The sequence below is a fragment of the Protobothrops mucrosquamatus genome, unplaced genomic scaffold (genome assembly GCF_001527695.2).
Source record: "Protobothrops mucrosquamatus isolate PMUCROS unplaced genomic scaffold, P.Mucros_1.0 scaffold_281, whole genome shotgun sequence".
NCBI classification, from domain to species: domain Eukaryota; kingdom Metazoa; phylum Chordata; class Lepidosauria; order Squamata; family Viperidae; genus Protobothrops; species Protobothrops mucrosquamatus.
In genome coordinates, this window is record NW_015386357.1 from 385,038 (window position 1) to 408,479 (window position 23,442).

General features: G+C 37.0%; 1 protein-coding gene across 1 annotated transcript in view; it reads left to right on the forward strand.

Annotated features, from left to right (window-relative positions):
* Window positions 1–584: 584 nt before the first annotated feature.
* Window positions 585–23,442, forward strand: part of GFM1 (G elongation factor mitochondrial 1) — a 48,031-nt gene continuing 25,173 nt past the window's right edge. Inside the window, exons 1-10 of the mRNA XM_015831824.1 lie at window positions 585–691; window positions 4,768–4,920; window positions 6,936–7,068; window positions 8,533–8,737; window positions 9,723–9,839; window positions 11,486–11,636; window positions 18,514–18,668; window positions 20,773–20,857; window positions 21,035–21,172; window positions 23,115–23,216. Of these exons, the coding sequence (XP_015687310.1) occupies window positions 644–691; window positions 4,768–4,920; window positions 6,936–7,068; window positions 8,533–8,737; window positions 9,723–9,839; window positions 11,486–11,636; window positions 18,514–18,668; window positions 20,773–20,857; window positions 21,035–21,172; window positions 23,115–23,216 (1,287 nt within the window). The 5' untranslated portion in view covers window positions 585–643. The remainder of the gene's footprint in view (window positions 692–4,767; window positions 4,921–6,935; window positions 7,069–8,532; window positions 8,738–9,722; window positions 9,840–11,485; window positions 11,637–18,513; window positions 18,669–20,772; window positions 20,858–21,034; window positions 21,173–23,114; window positions 23,217–23,442) is intronic.

Here is a 23,442-nt window from a genome sequence, read left to right on the forward strand (position 1 = left end):
CTTTTTTTCCAAGACTGACAAGTTTTTACACATACTTGCCACTCATTTTAAACGTGATTTTTTCCAAACTGGAAAAATTACTTGGAGATTACTTGGAGGTATGGCAATCAGGGTCTAACCAGGTCTGCTCCTGCTCATCTTGTTTTTAGATCAGCCAAAATTACTAGGGCATAAGTAACATTGAGTGGCTGCAGCTCATTGCATCTCAAGATTTCGAGTCTATTTATGGGTCTGTTCCGAGAGGACCTCTAGTAAGGGCGGTCTGTAAGGAAATTTCCTCAACTCGGCCGATGCATCTGTCAGGCAGGATTCCCGAGATACTGAAATCAGATTCGGGATTAAAATAAGAAAATCAGCTCCGCGCTCTCTATTTTAGAAGCGCACCCAAGATCACAAACGGTCCTTCTTCCGCACAACCTGACGTCGGGGATAGCAGAAATGACCAGCTCTTTTCAAAGCGCTTCTTTCTTCCCAAGTGTTGGGGGCGCTGTAGAAGCTGGCTCCCTGGGCGGGGGAACTACCGAGGTGACTCGATGATCCGCTCCCCTGCTCCGGAAGCATTTACCCGGCTCAGACCGGAAATGGGCTTGTAAGAGTCGTGCCCGGCGTGACTTTTGGAAGCAGAGGCGGTGGGGATTTCACGATGTTGAGGTGTCGGCGGCTCTTAGGTTTGGTGTTGCCTCGGCAACAGGTACGAGCGGGGAGCTTAGCCGGGGTCAGAGCAGCCTCAGCCAGGCGGCAGGTTGAGTGGGAAGGAGAGACGCTCCTACATTTCTGCCCCTGGTTGGGGGTAATTTTTAAAAGGCTCCGCGGGGTAACTTGATTTGTCATTAAATGCAGAATCTCTTTGCTTCGGGGAGCTGCATGATAGATTAAAAAAAACCCGACAGCTGCATACTTATAGTAATGTTCAGCCTGCTATACGTCTCTTGAAATGAAATGGGTTATTTGAGACAAGATGGGTCAGACTAGATCAGGGGTAGGCAACCTTGGCTCTTTTATGACTCGTGGACTTCAACTCCCAGAATTCCTGAGCCAGCTTGGCTGGCTCAGGAATTCTGGGAGTTGAAGTCCACGAGTCATAAAAGAGCCAAGGTTGCCTACCCCTGGACTAGATCAATATTAAAGCTCCTTCACCTCTATGGGGGGGGGAGCATTAAAAAGTGTGAGCGATCAGCTTTCAAAGCTTCCTGCAAGTTGATTGAAAGGTTTTAACTTTTTAGCAAACTTTTATTAAGCTTAAAGAAGCTAAGCGAAGGTGCTTCTTTCGGAAAAGATAGTTATCAATTCTGAATGGAAACGTACATGTTGTATTTAATTATTCTAAATCCTATGAAGTCTAGCCAACCGTTGTGCAAATTCAGAATGCTAAAAATTCATGATGCTATTCCGTTAAGATAAACTTTGGAAACCTAACTGAGCAAATTATAGCTAAGTTCTGTTATCACTTTGGATTCTTCAGGACATTTTTTCCATTATGAATACAAACAAAAAATAAGTACAAAACTGAGAAAAATTGAAAATATAGATTTTGTAACACTTCTGGCATTTAGTCTGGCATTTATTCATGCCAGATGAAGTAAATAGTATGAGAATATTTATGAAATAGGCCATTAATTCTTACATGGCTAAATAAATACACTACAGCACAGAAAATAATGTGTTGCTGAAGCCCAAAATTGCAGTTAGTGCTGATGATTGTTTCTTACAGCTTGTCATTCAAAATTATGTTTACTACACTTGATAAGCCATTCCAAACAAGGAATATCTCATCGCCTTATATAGGTAATACATAGAACAGTTAAAATACAATAGACTTCCTGGCCCTACAAAAATAGATCATAGCATCCATAATCTTCCATTTCATCCCTAAATGCTTTTTGGAGGAGTCTTATTTTAACATTTCTTCGAAAGCTTAATTAAGGAAGAGGCAGTTTGAGTTATTCCAGAGAAGGTAGCCAGCATTTGATCATGATTAATAAAAATTAGTATAAAGGATATGCCATTCTGATACACCCTTTAAAAGTATTCAAATATTTCAGGAATGCTATTGTTATTTGGCAGATCTACATATTGCCTAATAGATTAAAGCAAGAAAAAAACAATGTATAACTCTAAAGGCCTAGCTATACAGTATTAGAAGGTCTCCCTCCCCCATTCTATAGCAAGAATTGTTCCAAATTAACCAATGAGTTGGCAACTTGGTTTGATAAAATATTTTTAACCATTCCCATTTCACTTTCTAAAATTGTTCATAGCTGAGATCTTAAATTATGATATTCACTTGTTTTCAATGTACTGGGTAACTTTGAACTTGCAACTTAAATTTTACTTTATATTTATTTGCTAACATTTGTTGTTCATGTTGCAACATACAATTCTTGCAACACAGTATTTGATTTGTAAGGAATGATTGTTAGAGTATTGCTTGAAATGGCTGAGATGATACGTTCAGATTTTTAAAATGAATCTAAATCTCTCGTGTGCCTGAAAAAAACCCCTTTTTTTTACCCAAATGTAATGTAGAATCATACTTGTAATTAGGGAGTTTAAATTTCAAATTTCTATTTTGCCAATAGTCATATTTTCTTAATAGCACATGCTGCTCAACAGGAATTTTTCTTGTTCTATATAGTGGCGATTAATCTTTTTTTATCCATTGTATATAACCCCATTATTGGATGAATCTAATAAATAGGATACAATTCCATGAAAGCTTTTATTATGGATTAATTCTTTTATTAAAATTCTCTTAATCTTATAATTTGCTTTCTATTCTAATATAATTTGTTTTCTGTTTACTAAATGTATAAACAAATATGTGTTTTAGGATGTCTAGAAAATTTGCTTCTCTCTAAAAAAATCTTTTTTAATCTATCTTGGGTTTGTATACTGAATAAGTAAATGTTTGCCTACTACATTGTCATCTCCATTTGATTGGGGAACAAGGTTGTTTTGATCTAATGATATTCCCAGCTCATATTTTGAAAAGTGGTTAAAAATGTTCCCTTCTTAGGCTTATGTTAAATATTATCCAAGTGCTTTATCCAGTAAAAATCAGGTTATTCTTACCTCATATAAGAATTTCTCTTCTTTTTGTGGTACAACTTTGAAGCAGGACTCAGGTTAAAAAAATCAAAACCAAAATACTGTTGTTCAGTACAGGTCCTTAAATGTTTTATTAAAAATAGATACAGCTGCATAGTTCCTAATGTGATATCTGTACTAAGTCATGATTAATTTGTCTCATTGATTTCAGTGGAACCAAGTTCTAATTCAGTACAGTATATTGTTTGATTGACTCTGCCTGTCAAGCTGGGGTCAAATATTAGCAACCCCATTGATGTTTTTCATAATTCATTTTCAAGATCTTCAGGTCTTTCAGTGGTGTATCCATTGATACTATAACTGAGACCAGCCATCTTGTAATTCAGTAAATTACCAAATGCTTTCTAAAATAACTATTACACTTAAGCTAAATTCTCAAACTGTGGATTACAGACCCTTCAGGATGTTGTGAGCAAATTTGAAGGTGGTCACAAATATTTTGGGACTTGGGCATACAAAGCACAATTATTGCCAGATTTATTCCTGCTTTGCCTGGAGTCTGTTCAGATAGGGCTCCTTCTTTATATGAATAACCTGATAGATTGCAAGACCACCTGCTACCAAATATCTTCCTTCGACCAGTCCGCTCCCACAGAGAGGGCCTCCTTAGGGTGCCGTTGGCCAGTCAATGCCGGCTGACGACCCCCAGGGGGAGAGCCTTCTCTGTGGCAGCTCCTGCACTCTGGAATGACCTACCCCCCGACCTACGTACAACTACGGACCTGCGCCTCTTCCGCCGAGCCTTGAAAACCCATCTATTCTATGCGGCCGGCCTGGCGTAGTTTTGATTGGGCTTTGCTAGGGGTTTTATATGGGGTATTTTAGAGCAGGCTTTTTATTCAATATTTATTGTGATTTTTATTATTGCATGTTCACCGCCCTGAGTCCCGTAAGGGAGATAGGGCGGTATATAAATTTAAATAATAAAAAATAAAATAAAAAATAGATTGTGTAGACAAAACTTGGTTGCTATCAAAACATGCTCCTTTTCAGGCTGAACAAGCCAGCAGGATTTTCCATAGTGGCCACTACAAAGAGCAAATATTAATAGAGAAGAAATGGGGGGGGGGGGGCAGAAATGAGAGAAGCAGTCTTCAAAAATACAGAGTTAGTAATAACACAAAATTCAGCAATCTCATCTTTCCCACTGAAATGCAGATTTTAAATTTATTGTTTTATTTTTGATTTTCAATGAATAAAATGATAAAAATGTGTATAAAATTTATAAGTTTTTACTTGACATTTACATTGATTATAATTATTCAAAATAATTCCTGGCTGGATTGCTAACAGGCCAAACATCTTGCTCTTATGTATATTTGATATTTTTAGTGTTTTTATGGTTTTAAAATATTTTTAGTATTTTTTAATTATAATGATTTTTTTTAATTGTAAGCCTTTCAGATTCATTGACTGAGATGGGCAGCTATAGAAATTGATTGATTGATTGATTGATTGAATGAATGAATGAATGAATGATATATTAATTTTTTGCCCAACCCTAACCCCAATGAAACCATTAATTTTATTCATGGTAGGGGTGGGTGCTATCATACCAGAACCCCTGAATAGGCTATTACACTGAAAATGTATATGAATCCTATTTTGTATTTAATATATATATTGCATTATTGTTACAACTCATGCTTTTTTTTTCAGCTCATGCTATATAGCTGCAGATGGTGTTCTTCAGGAATTTTTCCCAATGAAAAAATTCGGAACATAGGCATTTCTGCACATATTGATTCAGGAAAGACTACATTAACCGAACGTATTCTATTTTACACAGGAAAGATAGCAGAAATGCATGAGGTATTTATGAATACATTGGTAACAATGGGGAGGCTTGGCATTATTCTGTAATTTCATTGTTTATGTTTTATTGTCAACTTTTGGGAACACTGTGTAAAATGTATGCATGCACGGGGCATGAAATAAACAGAACATATAGGAATGTTGGAGGCAATAGTTGAATCTATATTGTTAAAAATATAACAAATTAATAAAGGTGGATAATAAATAATATCTAAAGCTCTGGGGCTCTATCAATGGAGTCAGGGCTATAGTCTTAAATGGGGAAGATTTTGAACAATAATGAATCTTTCCAAGCATGGTTGCCTATCTGAATCATTCTAGGAATATAATATAAGGCTATCCAAGAAGTCAGAACCCCATAGGAGTCTCTGTCTCCTTGGTTAGAGTCAGTATCCATCTTCTGAAAGTGGTAGGTGAAACTAACACCTACTGTAGGTGTGAAAGCCATTGTTTATGAGGTTTGGTGCTTTTTTCAGAAAGCACCTGTGACCCTCTAAATTTTTCTCTGGACGAATGAATCAGAAGTGGAATTTGAGAGAGTAGGGATGTTTTTATATCTGGCAGAAACCAAACATTGCATTCACGATCTCTTATCAAGTGTCAGATATGGAGACAGCATTAATATGATATTGGGGTACTGTGCTGCTTCAGTGGGTGATTTGCCATAATTGAATAAATCGTAAGTTCAGCTGTTTAACCAGATAATTTTATAGAAGACTATCAGCCTGCTTGTCCACCAGCTAAAACTGAAGTGTAGGTGGGTTCAAAACGTACAGATACATTTATAAGAAAACGGATGAAAAAAGTACAAATTCCTTTTTTTCTTTTGAAAGCAAGACATCAACATATATTGTACTGTGTGTTAGAACATTTTCAGTTGCTGTTGAATTGAAGCAGTTCACCATGGGGGAACAGACAGTATTGGATAGACTGCTCACTGAATGTAGAGGGGTGATTTGCAGATTACATTTTGGATGGCTGCTTGTGAAATAAATAAAATGAGCATCAAATTTTGATCTTGCTGTTCACATAGACTCCTTTCATATGTCAGTGGGACCCACATAAAGTTTTGAATTCAGTGACAAAAGCAAACATTCTAAAAATCCAAAAGAGAATGAATATGTTTTATAATATTATAGAAAAATTGTTTAGTCCTATCTGAAAATAGGAGAATGAAGTGGATTGATTGTCTTTGGGTATTCTTGCTTCATTTAAATTGAAATTTATGCCCAACTTTATTTGTAAGGGTGTGGGTCTATACATATGTTGTATATATTATGTTTAAATGTGTGTTATGTATGTGTACACTTTGAGAGCAAGCAACTAAATTTAATTTTTAATGTGTGCCATTGTGCCCACAGTAAAAAAAAATGACAATAAAGATTATCTATCTATCTATCTATCTATCTATCTATCTATCTATCTATCTATCTATCTATCTATCTATCTATCTATCTATCTATCTATCTATCAGAATGAATTGAAAGATTGACTTTGCAGGGAAAAAAAAGTATTGAGGGCACCTGAACTTCAAGCAAACCTATCTAGTCTGTCTAGAAATAGTAACACTAATGACCACTTTATTTGCAAGTGCAATTCAGTCTATAAAATCTGAAGTGGCCTGAGTTATATTTCCATTCCCTATTAATAATCTGGCCATTATGAATAAATGTGTGAAGGTTTCAGGCTTAATTGATGTACTCCCTATTTAGATGTGACATATTTTTGGGATAAGCTCATATAATCATTGTGCCACATTTTCTTGTTAGCTGAAAAACAGACATGAACTCTTCATTAGTTTGTGACATTTAAATAATCATTTAAAAATTCTCTTGTGATTTTTTTTAAATATATATCCTCCTTACCTCCTTCCCTTTCTCTTATATTTAGTATTAGATTTTTATCTGGAAAATCCAAGTAGGGCTAAATTAAGTGACTTTAAAAAGCTCTATTTTATATAAAAGGACAGCAGTGCATATGCAGATATATCGGTTTGCTTTCTTTCCTATTAGGTAAAGGGGAAAGATGGGATAGGTGCTGTGATGGATTCCATGGAATTAGAACGACAACGAGGGATCACTATTCAGTCTGCCGCTACGTACACCATGTGGAAAGGCACAAATATTAACATAATTGATACCCCAGGTAGTGTTGTCCTTGCATACCATAGTTAGTTTTCCACATGTTTCATTTTTATTTGCTGTAAAAAAAGAATACCTATTTGCATATCTAGTTTGGGATCTTTTTTTCAACTGGTTAGCAAATAGGATTGGCAGTGGGAGGCTTCACACTAGATTGTTTATAAGCAGAATTCTTCTAAATGACTATATAAAGTGGAATTTGGACTAGCCGTGTTCATATTCATTTCCATTTTGTATTGCCTAGCTCACCAGTCACAGAAAGCCTGATTGTGATAGACTTATATGGCCATCATGGCTTTCAGCAACCTTTCCCAATCTGATGACCTCCAAGGATATTGGATTCATCCAGACTGCTGGCTGAGAATTTAAGAGTTGTGGGTCTAGACAGTGTGATGTAATGATTAAGGTATTGTTCTAGGAGCAGTCAGGGCCAAATTCTAATGCATTCTTAGCCCCAGAAGTTCACTGGGTGACTTAGGGCCAGTCAGACACTCGGTCCAACCTACCCACAAAGTTATTGTGGGGAAAAAATAAGAAGAGGAAATGCTATATATATTTTCTTGAAGTCTCAGATGAAAGGTGGAATAAAAGTCTAATAAATAAATGCTTACGTTTAAAGAGCATCAGTTCGGAGTAATTATGTCATAAGATATTTGTGAAAGGGATTCATTTGAATGTATCCACCAAAATTCTTCTTAACTTTAATGGGTTTGAATGAGCACATGCTGACATGCAACTAATGTGCTTAGATTTAGGTCATTCTCACTTTTACTCAGTGTATCTGTGCTCCCCTTTCCCAGGCAGCACTAAGGCACTTATTACATTGAAAATTAGATATCAGAATTCATTGGTAGCATGCACACAATACTTCCTATAGAAATCTATTATTATGGTTGGTTGCATAGCCATCCAAGCATTTAGACTGGGTTTGGTGTTTTTATATCCACCCATTGAGTCCTTAAGGACCTAGGATAGGCAGATGTGATGGTGTTAAAGGTGAGGGATACTTGGTGCTGTCTAAGCTTGGTTGCTAGTGCTGATGATGTTACTTGTTTGATAAAATGAAATGTCTGCAAGAAAACAACCAAGTTCAGAGAGCACCAAGGACCTCTCATTTCCAACCTGTGCTACAAAGGTTCTCTATCAGTGTTAAAGTATAATTGCAGGATATAAGCTATTCCAAGAAAAGCTGCTTGTGCATTTGATTGATGGTTTTGCCAGTGAGATGGTGTTCAAGTCTTTCAGCCAGTTGGGAGATTAAAATCTGCTGTTAACAGAGTATGGTTTTATGTACCGTAAGTTTTTGGGAGAGTCAGTCAGTGGAATACTCAATTAACTGTTAGTTTGGCTTGCATTTATTGCTTGCCATTCCTGAAAACCATAAGAAATGGGAATTGTGGCGTGAATTCAGTAGCAGCGGTGAATCTTTAGGTAGTTTAAAACTTGTATACAATTATTTCACTTTCAGGACATGTTGATTTCACAATTGAAGTGGAAAGGTCCCTGAGGGTTCTTGATGGGGCCATTCTCGTGTTGTGTGCTGTCGGAGGGGTTCAGTGCCAGACCATGACAGTGAACAAACAAATGAAACGATATGATGTTCCATTCTTGACCTTTATCAACAAATTGGATCGCACGGGCTCAAATCCAAACCGAGCCTTACAACAATTAAGGTAGGAACTTCTAAATTTAAATGCATCCCACCTACCTGTCACCTGACTTGTGAGCTACCTTCTCAAAACTCTAGTAGGTAAAATGATTAGATGCCCATTTGTATCAAGGCTATTGTAAGTTGATACAGAAAAGATTTCCTCATTATTGTATACAAATAATTTCACTGTAAAGTATGAAAAGACCCTTAAAGCCAGCTGCTTAATTTCACTGTCTAAAACTTGTAATTAGATAAACATTCTGAATTAATGATCACTAAATGCAGTAATTTGTTCCTTTTATGAAGTCAACTGGTCAAAATTGTGTCTCTGAGACCAGGACTTGTCAGTGAATATAAATATACAGTTTCTCTAGTTTTGCCAAGGCTATGTGACGTAAGATTGCTGATGGTCACCTGTTATAAATGCCACAAAATCAGAATGAAAATATCCTAAATTTCTCAGCATGTGATGGTTACATTGTTTGAAACTTGTTGAGAATTGGGCAGCGTACAAATTTAATAGTAATAGTAGTATTTGCTCATCTGACTCTTAAATTCCACTAACAGGTGATTGTTTTTCTGAATATTATATGTAAACATTGAGAATGTTCTATCAGTCAAGAATTTTGCAGATACTGAAGAATGTAAATATATCTTGTTTCAGTTTTAAAATTAAAGCCTATTATCATTTGTGCATGTCTCTTCCTAGATATGATAGCTCAGATTCTTAATTCATGCCAAATATGCAGAAATTGTACCAAAGAGACTTGTTCTCTAGCTTTTGACTGCAGCTAAGCAATCTCTTTGGTACAATTTCTGCATATTTGGCATGAATTAAGAATCTGAGCTATCATATCTAGGAAGAGACATGCACAAATGATATAATTTTTACAGAAATCCACAATCATTCTTCCAGGCTTAATGGACTTATAATGGGAGAAATAGACTTCATGACTATTTATACTTGTGGTTCATATAGAAATTGTATATATTTTTAATTTTTACAGAACCAAGCTGAAGCAGAATGCTGCTTTTATTCAGATTCCCATGGGACTGGAAGGGCAATTAAGAGGAGTTATTGATTTAATTGAAGAAAAGGCTATATACTTCGATGGTGACTTTGGGTAAGGTGCTAAAAGTTTCCCAATGCAAAGACGTTTCATGTTCTTGAGGTAGAGTTTTACTTCTAGAAGTAAACTCCAGTAATTTTGATTATTCAGGAAAGATAAGCTAGGAATAGCACAGCATAATATTTCTTATCTCTTAACTATAATGTATTATGTGGGTTCACGCACTGGGTTTTGCTTGTGTAATTTGCTTGGCTTTGCCTTAACACACTGTAAGCATGAATCCATATGTTGTGATTTCTATTATGATGGGGCTTTATAGCTTAAGATTGAATTTGAAGCTTGCCATTCTGATGATTAAAACAAACTGTGTTAGATTGAAGCCATTTTCCCTTCTGTCTGCCTCTCATTGGGAATTTCTGAGGTTGATTTTAACCATCACAGGAGGTTGCAGTGGAACCTTCCATACGTAACCAACACAAACAAGCAGTCTTGTCTTAATCAGATTTTGAAGTGTGTTAGAAAGTCTACTAGCAAGCTCTCTGTTTGTATTATTCAGTTTAAATTTAGTATGTGTACAATGCTTTTATTTGGGTTTCGCACTAAACCCTATTTTAGCATGACATAATTGAGATATAGGAAAGCTAATAGTTATGTGTCAATGAAGATTCTCAGTCATCCAGGTAAAGTTATCTGAAGATTTAGTCGTGGCAACTGGACGTATTTTTCGTATTAGTTTGAGATGTTTCACTGCTCATCCAAGCAGTTTCACCAGTCAGAGCAAGTTACTTTGGAAAGGAAACCTCTGAGGTTGGTGTGGGAGGAGTTGGTACATTCTAATGGATCTCTGCCTAACTAACCTGCTCTGACTGATGAAGATGCTTGGATGAGCAGCAAATTAATAAGAAAAAATCTACTTGCAATGATTCAATCTTCAGACATAGTGATGTGCTTCCCCATTTCTTTTCCCATTGGGAAAGAGGATTTAAAATATTTTTGTTACCTTATTACATTTTAATGCTGACTAATTGATTAACTATGGTTAGTTTTAAATCAAAATTAATATAAAGATCTCAACAATGCAGTAAACCAAATAACCAAAAACAAATAATTCCAGATTCTTCATTCTTGAAAGAGGGGTATGGACCTAGTCATAGCTCATCATGAAGTTTGATGCCTGCTAATCTAAGCCTTAATGCCATTTATCTTTGGAAAAGTGATAAATTGGAGGGAAAAGCAGATTATCCCATGTTCTAGATGTCTTCATTGTAATAGATCGGTGCATTGCATCCACGTTGCCTTCAAGATCTGTGATGTCTTACTAATTAAATACTGGATTTGGGTACTCAATCATGATTTCTTTTTATTGGCTAACAAAAAAGCTGCGGGAAATAAAGAAGAGCAGAGCAGCTGCAGCATGCAGAAATTAGTTTGTAGATCTAAAGCTTCCTATTAATTTCCTTTAGATAAATTCACCAAAGGCTGTATAGATGTAGATTTGAATAGTTGATAATTTTTAAAATCACATTCATTAGTGCTGGGGTTTCCTAAAAGGGAAAAATTAAATGAAGATGAAAATTAAAACTTATCAGTATGTGTGCTGCTAAGGACCAATACATCTTTTCAAGTCAGCTGTCCAAAATACCAGATTGTATAGTTGAGCCTGAATATTGATGAACTTTTTATTTTTCCCGTTTCTGTAGCCAGTTTGTTAAATATGATGATATCCCTCCTGAGTTCAGAGCAGAGTCCTCAGATCGCCGCCAGGAACTGATTGAATGTGTCGCAAACAGTGATGAAAAACTTGGAGAGCTTTTTCTTGAAGAGAAAATTCCAACAGTGACTGATTTGAAGGTAAGAGAATTTAATTCATTCTGTTCTTTTTTTGAAAACTTACTAAAGGCCTTTGGAGTAAGTATTTCTACTATTAGTGTAGCGCTGCATTATGCATCAACAAAAAAGGCAAAACAAAATGGGTACTTTCATAGGAATTCTTGAAGAATAAAATGATTAAAAATGATTTCATACTCTACAAGTTACGCAAATTTAATGCTTTCTAAAACAGTGATAATAATAATAAATTATTTGAATCTCATCACTTCCTAAAGTGGTATCCTTCTCAAAATGACATGTCTAGAGCTGAAAACAGCTCAAAACCTGAATCAGTATAGAATAGAGTGGAACCATTACTTCCTCTGATAAGGCTTATTACCAGATTAATAATAATAATGATGATGATAAAGTTGGAAGGGACCTCGGAGGTCATCTAGTCCAACCTCCTGCTCAGGCAGGAAACCCTATACCAGTGGTTCTCAACCTTTTTAATGCCGCGACCCCCAACCGGTCGTAAGTCGAGGACTAAACCGGTCGTAAGTTGAGGACTAAACCGGTCATAAGTCGAGGACTTTCCCTGCCCAGGAGCGCCACGCATGCGTGGTTCCGCCCCCTGCGCCGGCCGAGGCGTAGCTGGCAAGCGGCAGAGATGGAGCAGGCCGACCACCAGCTGGCCCAGCTCAAGGGAGGTAAGGCACCCGCCGGAAAAGGGGGAAAAAAATGGCAGACAGCCTTGCTTGGCGACCCCCGTGAAATGGTCGATCGACCCCAAATGGGGTCGCGACCTATAGGTTGAGAACCGCTGCCCTATACCATTTCGGACAAATGGCTGTCCAGTGTCTTCTTAAAAACTTCCAGTGTTGGCGCATTCACCGCTTCTGGAGGCAGGTTGTTCCACTGGTTAACTGTTCTAACTGTCAATGATAACATAGAGCAATTTGAGTATTCGAAGTATTTTTTATTTTCTTAAGCTCAATAATATTTGAATCAATACACAAGCACTCAAATAACTAGTGATAAAGTTTTGGGGAATTCTGATATACTTTGAAGGTGAACTTTTCCTGGGTCTCTCTCTGCTCCTGGTGATTTCAGCCATTTTGTTGCCATTTTGTTGCCCTTTCTTAAAACAAAGCAAAACAAAAATTTAAACAGTGGCAGTTTTCTTGACCTTGAAACATAAGAATAGAGACAGTAATAATTCATATAAAGGTATCTGAAAATTTACAAGATGGTTGTGTTTCTAAGCACTCTTCTCCAGGCAGAAGCAAATTGTTATAAAGCAAAATTGACAGGAGGAGGAGGGAAAACATGGGTTTGTTTGAGCTATGTCTGGACTGGGTTATATTTTTACATAGAGTGGAGAGGCAGAATACTTACTATCTACAGGGGCAGTATTGAATTACACCAGGGACTTTGAAATTGGATGCATTCAGGACCAGGCATAACATCCTTCAATCCCTGCTATTATTTGGCAAGTATAACTCAGCACTCTTGCCCTTATGACACTGGTGAGATCAAGAAAATTTAACGTGTCCTTTTTATTGTAACTTTTAGAAGGATCTTCAAAGGACATCAAAACCTTTTACTAAGTGTATCTGAGGGAAGGGACTATTTTATACCCATCTTTTACTGTCTGACTTAAACTACCTACACAATAACCAAAGTAGTTAAAATGAGGCAACTAATGTTAAATATAGTGAGATAATCTTTCTTTGAACTGTTCAATTTTATCTGGTTTTATCCATTTTACGTATTGCTGATCTCTGTAAATAATAATAATAATAATAATAATAATAATAATAATAATAATAATAATAATAATAATAATAATAATAGTAAAGTTGGAAGGGACCTTGAAGGTCATCTAGTCCAACCCCCTGCTCAGGCAGGAAACCCCATTTCGGACAAATGGCTGTCCAGTCTCTTCTTAATAAAGGATTGCACTAATGTTGATGATACTCAGTGATTATTTCTATAATCTGTTGGCATACTCTGCCTGCCACTCGCAATTTAATCTGCTTCACTTGTTTATATTGAGTAAATAATTATCGGACTTAATTTCAGCTATAAATTAAGGTTGCCAAGTTGGACCATGAATTGCCCAACCAGCAAGTGGAAACATGCTTGGATTGATGTTTGAAAATTAAGCTTCCAACTTTAACACTTTTCTTGCAGGTTAATTGTAAGGAAATATATATAAGAACTTAAAAATCTGGAAAATTTTAGCAGAAAGTTATGACTACTTACTTTTAATACTGCAATAAATAACAGAATAGAAAGAGTTGGAAGGGACCTTGGAGGTCTTCTAGCCCAAGTCCCTGCTCAGGCAGGCCCTATACCATTTCAGACAAATGGATGTCCAGTCTCTTCCTAAAACTTCCAGTGTTGGAGCTTTCACAACTTCTAGAGGCAAGTTACTCCACTGGTTAATTGTTCTGTCAGGAATTTTTTTCTTAGTTCTAGGTTGCTTCTCTCCTTGATTAGTTTCCATCCATTGCTTCTTCTCCTGCCTTCAGGTGCTTTGGAGAATAGCTTGATTCCCTCTTCTTTGTGGCAATCCCTGAGATATTGGAACACTGCTATCATTTCACCCCTAGTCTTTTTTTCATTAAACTAGACATACCCAATTCCTGCAACCATTCTTTATATGTTTTAGCCTCTAGTCCCTAAATCATTTTTGTTACTCTTCTCTGCACTCTTTCTAGAGTCTCAACATCTTTTTTTACATTGTGAAGGCCAAAACTGGATGCAGTATTCCAAGAGTGGTCTTACCAAAGCATTATAAAGTGGTATTAACACTTCATGTGATACTGTAGGAGGTTGATACAGCCAGCATTCGTTTGTTACAGCTTTGAATATAGATTATTGTATTTTATTACTTTTAAGAGCTGAACTAAATTGCAGCATTAGAAAGTATACGTATCTGCAATATCTTCCTCATGACACTTTGCTGCTATCCAGGGAAGCATTAAGCTTTTGAAACCAGTCATTAATAGCTACAAATGACTGGAGGGTAAGGAAGCTGCCTGAAGGAAACCAGCTGTTTAGTGTGGTAGACAAGGTTGTGACAGATCTTGTAGGTCATCATTTCTACTCTTGCTTTCCTATCTAATCTGTATACCTGTGATGTTGGGACTTAAATATTGATAGTTGTTTCAAAGAAAAATACATACTGTTCTGCTGAAAGACTATTTTATTGCAAGTTTATCCTTGACAATTTACTTAATTACTTCCTCTAATGTATAAATTGAGGAGTGTAAATGGAAACTATGTCACCACAGCTGAACTTGCTTAGTTTAGGACTGAGTTTGGCTTGAAGACTTGATGAGCCTGGAAAATACAGGCTCTGGCATTTGGAAGTCATCTCCTGTTATCCTTCTTAGAATTTGATGACTTATAGTCTGGGAAACTGCTACATGCTGGTGGTTATTCAATTTGCTGCTTGATCCTGTCTCTTACATGACAATTAAAAGATTAAGTTCCATGTTAAGTGCTCTTATATAATCATTTGGTTCCCAAGGTCGTATTACTCTAGGATTTCGGTTGGAGAATTAATTTGGAATCTCCACCTCAGTTGAGAGTTACTAAACTGCTTTGAGTACTTCAGTATTTGTATACTTTGAAAATCCAGCAGAAATATGTACAGGCTGATCTTATATATTTTAGTGTAAAAGTAACTACTTCAATTCTGCAAAACCTTCAATGGACTGAAGTCTTTTGTCTTAATTTGGAAAATGTCCACATGTTCAGCCCACTCACTAAATTACTTGTGCCTTTTTATCTATGCAAACTAAGATTAATACAAAATAGAATGAAGCATCTTCAACCTATTTCAGTCCTAAACATATTTTGTTTCTTCACATAAACCACAATTAGCTTGTAGAATCCCTTACCACAAAGACAGAAATGGATGTTTTGCTTAAGTTACATTTAAAAAAGACTTTAAATAATTTTATGGAGACAAATGTGAATTTAAAAGGAAAAGAACTTCACTCAAATATCAGTTTCTACAGACTTAGGTAATTGTGTAGATTCTCAGGATTATATAAATTTGTGAATTATATCATTTCAGTTCTAAGCATGGGGTCGATAAATGCCTGTCAAAGAATGTTGAACTGCTAGTTGAGAATGAAATAATTAAATAGGAAAATACCAAGAAGATGCAAGAATGAAAAAAAATATGAAATCGTTCTGTATTGGTTTAAAATAAGATGTTCTACCATTCTTCAGCATGTAGGCATTTTTCAGAAGAAAAGAAAGAAAAAAGGATACCATTTTTTGTCTCCTACTTTCCAGAGTCGTCATTGCTGATTTGGTGGCGGTAATCATAAACGTGAAACTTGACATTAGGCTGTTACATTATATAATTAAAACTTCTTATCTAGTCTATTTTCAGCTCTGACTAGTAATTGCTCTCCCTTATTTGAATAGTTTTTTTCATCACCTGATGCTTGCTACTTTTAGCACAGCTATGGCCTAAATATGACCATATGTCTCATCTATCTTTCTAGATGAAACCTTTAGCAAAATTGTTCCTCTTGGCGGCTAAAGATAACAAACATTTTGCTATGGCTTCTGTTTGTCTACTTCTGTTTCCTGAGTGCTGTAATAAACCTACATTCATATGTCTTACAAAGCTTCAACAAAATCAAAGCAAAATTATAGCCTTTGTGCTGTATTTATAAATTGCAGCAACTGTAGATATAGGAAGGTAACTTAAGACTGCTGTTTAGAACAGGAGCATTTCTTATTTCATGCAGATTTCTTTGAGACCAGTTTATTACAATAAAAGTTGTAAATTATTTTAGCCTGAGTTTTGAAGCGTTATACTAATCTATGCTTTTCTGCTTAGTGAGATGAAAAATACTTCGGTCTCCCCCCAGCAGAGCATATACCATAGCTAGCTGATTTTACATTGTTTAATAGATGTGAGAAAGACCAAAGATTGGGCTTGTTTGAGCTAATTTGTCCAGTGATTAATGTTTACACTGTGGCAGGCAGCCAGGTGATTATCTAGATTATTTTTATGGAGAAACTTGCTGGACATTTATTTTTAGCAAGTGTCACGGGAGGTGGCAACACTAAAACAATTTTGGCTGATCTCAGAAAGCTGAGCAGGAATTTTCACAGCTACAGACCAAATTAGAAAATAAAAAATATGAGATGAAGGCAGTAGAAACAATTTTGCATTATTGCCAGGAAACTAACATGGCCACTGAGTCATCAAGAACCAAATTCTCCTTGTTTACTAAAGGTCAAATGCTTAAATTACTGCAGGGCTTTTCAACCTTTTCACCCATTGTACCACTTTTAGGATATGGCAATATCCGAGTACCACTAGTCGCCTAGCAAGGTGTCAAAAACTTGATGACCCCCCCAAAAAAGGAAAAAAGTGATAAAGTACAGGTAATCCTCGACTTACAACAGTTCGCTTAGTGACTGTTTGAAGTTACAATGGCACTGAAAAAAGTGCCCCCCAAGCCACAGCCAAGCAAGACACCTGCCTGCCCACCCGGCGGCACTCTCATTCCCCTCCCCAGTTACCACTTTTCTAGGATGGTCGCATACCACCTGCCCGGTGCCAATGTACCACAGGTGGTACCCGTACCACTGGTTGAAAAGCCCTGAATTACTGGATTTTTGTTCATATTAAATAATTTGTTGCTGAAATGAAAGTCTGGCTATTGTGTTACACCCTGAGAAAGCAGGTAACAAAAGTAATTTGTCAAAGTATAAGGCTAAGGATGGGGAGGAAGTTGAAAGTGCTGGAACAGGAACAGATTTTTCTAGAACTCTGTCTCTCTCGCAGATATCGTACGATTGGGGCAAAAAGAGATTTGAAATTTAAGACCTTCACCTGGACATTTTGAAAGTTAGCTCTCCTGCTAAGAGGAGAACAACTGGTATCTGTTATAGCTGTTATCAGAACAAGAGTCAGGTGGAAAATCAGGCTTCCCATTTGAAAGAGAGACCTGCAGAGTTCACGCGGGAGAAAGAGATGCAAGAATCTGAACATTGATTTCACCATAAATAGGTCTTGAATTCGATATACTGGAGTCATTGGAATTTTTATAGCAACTTCTTAGCCTTTCAGCAAATGAAATGTCTACCAAAACTTCTTAATTGCTTGAGTTCCTGTTTAATTGGTTCCCACCTAATCTGTCAGGAGAAGCATGACAAGGTTTTATATTCTGAAGGTTTAAAGATGTTAGCTTTAGTAAACTAACAGGAATTCAGAATCTTCATTCGCCAATTTCAGATATGAATCATTGGCTCCTATGACTGATAAACAGTATCAAATCATAAGACTAAGCAAGCCTAGATTCAGTGGGTAGGATTTTGAGTTTCTGAATGGGTTCTTTTGCTTCATTTCAGCTTTCTTTATATCATATTAAGATAGGATATCTTGCTCTAAAGCCCACAGCCTCTCAGTTGATAACATTCATGGCTCCAGCAATGTTCTGAGCTGAAGTTGAGCTCATTCTTCAACTTTTATTGTCCTCTTGGTCCTCTGTTCAGCTTATTGAAGCCCAGAACTCCTGTACAGTTTTTTGTTTAATAATGGTTTTTCTAATCCTTCAAACAATCTTTAATCAGATGTTTCTATTACTGTACAACCCACAGGCAATTCCATCAAGAAGAAGAAGAAAGGGGTAATAAGTGTGTTCTGAATAGACTTAGCCACATCTTGAGAAATGAAAAACAAAACAAAACAGGGAAGCTTTTTGTTTTTAAAATGAACATATGTCCAGTTTAAAGAACTTATTGCCACCATGGTGAATGAAGCAACATTTCTGCTATATTTTTCGTAGGCCAAGATTCGTGTTTTTCATTTGGTAGGACAAGTGGATGCAAGTAATTGTTAATAATGAAATATAAATGTTGTGATACTTCCTAGCTTGCAGTAAGAAGAGCAACCCTCAGCAGGACCTTCACCCCTGTACTGCTTGGAAGTGCTCTGAAGAATAAAGGGGTGCAACCTCTGTTGGATGCTGTTCTGGCATATCTCCCAAATCCATCAGAAGTGCAGAATTACGCATTATTGAACCAGAAGTAAGTACTAAGAATGAATGGAGGAGAAAACACATATTTATGATATGGTTCCCCTTTAGATGGGATTGCATGGTTGCGAATCTGGGAACTTGTAATTCTAGCTCATTTGAGAGAGCACCAGACTATGAAAAGCTGATCTAGTTTGTATAGACCTTTTCCTAAACAAACAAACATCACCCCAATGACTATATACCGCTGCACCTTGGAGATGATAGAAACTAGGTAATGCAGTTTGCTTTCTTCCAGGATTTTGACCATTAATATTGCTTAAATTAAAATATATTATTCCAGTTATCATTGAAACTCATACATATAAAATTGTTTTCTTACTCTGTTTTGGGGCAAACTGCATTAAATTTTAAGTCAGTGTTAAGGCATTTGATGGATAGGGGAAGGGGTTAACCATTGAAGAAATATGAAGAAATATGCAGATATTTGGAGCTAGGTTTTATAAAACACTGTCTATTTTCTTAGGCTGTGAAAAGTCCACGTCATAGAATCACTTATTGCAATTCTTTGTTTCACAAAATAATTTTCCTTGGCATAGAGATATTGTTGTTTTGTGATATCTGAGGCATCTTTATAGAACATCCTACAGATTGACAGCATGGCATGGCCTTGACTCTACCAGCTGCTCAAAGACTAAGAAAAAAAGTTAAGAGACTGACATTCCAGACAAGTACTTCAGTACCTATTGTCCTGCTCTTTGCTTCTGTTAAACATAAAACTAAATCATACATGAGAGATATCCTTAGATCTGTAGTACTGCAGAATTTCTTGCCTATAGATAGAAGATATGACTTTGATACTTTAGCAGGAAATAAGGAAAGTAAATTTGAGATCCATTAGCATTGTGGCAGATCCAGATTTAAAGCATGCTGTTGACAGATACTTCAAAGTGGCCCCAATTTAAAACTGAAGTGGCTACTCCCAAAACCTGGAGAGCCCAGCCAAAATACTGTGAAGTATGGAATGGGACAACCTGCTGCAGCCAAATCGCTGCGGCCAATTCTCCGTGGCCAACTCACCACAGCCAACTCGCAATGGGACAACTCGCTGCAGGACAATTTAACAATTCAATTTAATTATTTAAAATAAAAGATTATTTAATTTTTGTCATTCACATTTCATTCTTTCCTGGCTTTTGCATCCTTTCTTTAATGATTCTATTCCACCATTTCTTTGATATCAGTGTAACTCTTGTCCCACAGTGAGTTGGCCAGGGCGAGTTGGCCGCGTTGAATTGTCATAGACCCTTATGCCTCATGTTCAGTATACCTATAAAATCATCTCCTGAGATAATAGATACATCAGTGTAGCCTACAGATGGGAGACCATTAAAAAACTGAATTGCTGCTGGTTATTGAGCTTAGTGATACATTAGTGAAGAGGGCTGTATAGAGCTTCAGATTTGATTTGATTCAGGAAGAGAAATGCAGCACCACTTGATTCATTAAAACAACACATTGTGACTTCTGCTGAAGCCAGACCCTCCTGGAAACAGATGCAGCTGCTTTAATGAGTGACAGGCAGATGCTGTATTTATACTCCCATATGATTTGAAGCAGCTTTTCTGATTCAGATCAGAAACATTGCACAGCCCATTCAAACAGTCATGTCATCTGCTGTTGCAACGGTAGCTAGTATAGATGAAGCTTTTTATAGTAGTTCATCATTGGCCAACATCCCTGTGTTGATGTTTATTCTATGAGTTACAACATAAAGCATTTGTAGATGTGCATAAAATATCTTATGAAGACATTGTTTTGGGAGGGCATCGCCAGAACACTGGCTTTATAGTTTTTCAGTTCTTTCATATGCAGGATCTGTCAGACACCAGAATAACTGGTACTATTATCTATAGACAATGCTGCTTCCATACCATCTCCAGCTCTCTTACACTACTATTGTCCAACTCCACAGAACCTGATACGGTAGTACAAGCTGCAGAGTGCTCAAATGCTAATTCTTCATCTTACATAGGTTTTCATAGCTTGTGATAATGTGCATTAAGTTACTCTGTACATTAAAGCTCCACAACAATAACAGATTGATAACTACCTTTAAAATATTGGCATTTAAACTAAATTTTATTTTGCTGAAGGGATAATCCGGAAAAATCCAGGATTTTGCTAGGTTCCGCCAGAGATGATTCCCTGCCATTTTTGGGCCTGGCATTTAAACTTGAGGTAAGTTTATATTTTTATTTAATAAAATATTTGCAATTATTAGAAAGGTATTTCCTCTGTGAAAATCAGGGTGGCTGCTAAACTGAGTAGATGTTTAAGGATATATTATGTTTTGAGGGAAAGTCTTATTTATTTATTTTTTAAAACCCCTGAGCTTTTGGTTTTTGCTACTTCCAGGCTGGACGTTTTGGGCAGCTGACATATGTTCGTGTTTATCAAGGGATGCTAAAGAAAAGTAGCTATATCTATAACACCAGGACTCAGAAAAAGACACGAGTACAACGATTCGCCCGCATGCATGCAGACAAGCTGGAGGTGAGTGAGGTGTTAAGACATGCCATTTCCAATTTATGTAGCCTTTTTTTCAGCAGATGAACTCTCCTCCTTAATAAGCAGAAGTAATTCAGGATGCGGTTGCACTGAGTCTGTATCAAAGCAAGGATATTGAAGAGAAGAGTCCCTGATCTGCACAGTGGGGACTCTGTTCTTATAGCACACACCTTACATTTTCTTTTCTAACTATAGTGGACTATTCTGTTCTCGGTTTCTCCTCTGGTCACATCTGTCATAGAATAATGAACAACAAGAGCCCTGAGAGATGAGAACAACTTGGCTTCCCATTGGTTGTCTCCTGCATCCTTATTCTGGCTCTGATCAAAAGGAAGGACACCTCCTCTTTTTAAGCTATTCCCCAGTGTAAATATTACATCATTTTACATATATATTGTAGGCCAGAGGTTCCCAACCTGTGGGCTGCAGCCCACTGCTGGGCTGTGGCCTCTTGGCCACCGGGCCGCATGAGTGGCTAGCCAGTGCACACGCATATGTGCATGCGGTCATCCTTCCATCAGCGCTAGCCTCACCACGAGCCTTGCGCCGGCATTAGCAGCCCCATTTGTGTAGCGTGCATGCTCGTGGCCCCGTTCGCACGCATGCACGTGCAGCCACATTTGTGTCTGTGCACAAGCACGCATAAAGGTGCCTGCCCCTTCCTTTCTCACCGGGCCGCCAACCAATCTTTTGTAGGCAAAAGATATTCCAAAATGTAAAAACACAAAAGGAAGCTATATTATGTATATTGTGTGGGGTGTAAAAGTATTTTGCTCTAATTTGCATATCTGCTTTTTTTGGGTGCCTTGGTTCTTCTCCATGGAGAGGAATTGTTTCTATGCTGAATAGAGGAGGAGGAGGAGGAGGAGGAGGAGGAGGAGGAGATGATCAAACAGTTGGCAAGAACTTGGAGTTTATTTATTTAACATAGCTTCCTGCTGCCCTAGAAGATCAGTTGATGCTTCATCACTGATTGTCCTCTTTTTTCAAAGGGAGTTCATCACTCTCCAAGACAGTCTGTTCCACTGTTCACTCTCCATTCAAAATGTGGAGAAGTTGCCTATCTAAGAGTGTGACCCCTTGAAGACCTCAGAATTATCTTCTGCCTGACTCGTTTTGTTGCGTCCTGTGCTTCCCACAACCCTGATCTGTGCCAATGCACTCTCCCCATTCTCTTCTTTGTGGCTCCCATTTTCTTTGCACATCAAATAAATAGAACAGCTTTCAAGAAATAGCAAAAGTCTGTTGGAATCCAAGGCCATTTTCATCTAAATTGCTGGGCCTTTACAAGGAAAAAAGGAAAGAGGAACAACATTTGTGGATAGAGGAGTGTAAACATAAATTTAAGAAGTACCTGTCCTTTGGGCAGTACAAATAGAATCCTTAATTCTTCATCTTAATATGTTACAGAGGTAGGAGTCTCTCTTAACTTAGTTTAGTTTGAAGACTTTGCTTCATGAATCAGGGATGGTAATTAACCTTTTCCTTGAATTTGTTTTCCTTGTGTAAACAATCAGCTTTTCACCCTGTTGGGAGCTGCTTGCCATTTTTTCAGTCTTATCAGAACAGATGATTTATGATTGGCAGCCAGTTTGTGATCAGGCCATCATCTCCCCATGGCAAATGCTTTCTAAGATGGCCCACAACAGGGTTTCAAAATGCGTAATGTACCCACTAGCTAAAATCATGCCGATTCTCTGATATATAGCAGTACATTGTTTCATTGCTCTTGAAAAATCATGCACTTACCTATGTAAATGAATTTAAAATTCTGAAATTTTATTTCATGCTTAATCATGTATGTTTATATATATGCACTAAAATCAGCTGAGCCAGTTTCTGTTTATTAAGGTTATACTTTGCCAACACCATCTCATGCCACGTACTTAGTATAATAACTATCTAAAATATTGTTTTATTTTGCTAGGATGTGGACGAGGTTTATGCAGGGGATATCTGTGCGTTTTTTGGCATTGATTGTGCTAGTGGAGATACATTCACAGAGAAAGACCATACTGACCATTCTATGGTAAGTTGTTAACTGGGCTGTTGCAGCTTTTTTTTGTTTTAAGTCTTAAAAATTTGGTTCCAGTTTTCCCTATCTATAAATGTGAATTTTTCAAAAGAGATTTTGAACATTTCAAATTATGTTTGTATGTGGGGATGTCTTCCTTTTCCTAGTCCAAAACATACACACATTTGTGCATTTATCTATCAATATATTAGCCTGCTATATACAAGCTTTTGAAAACACA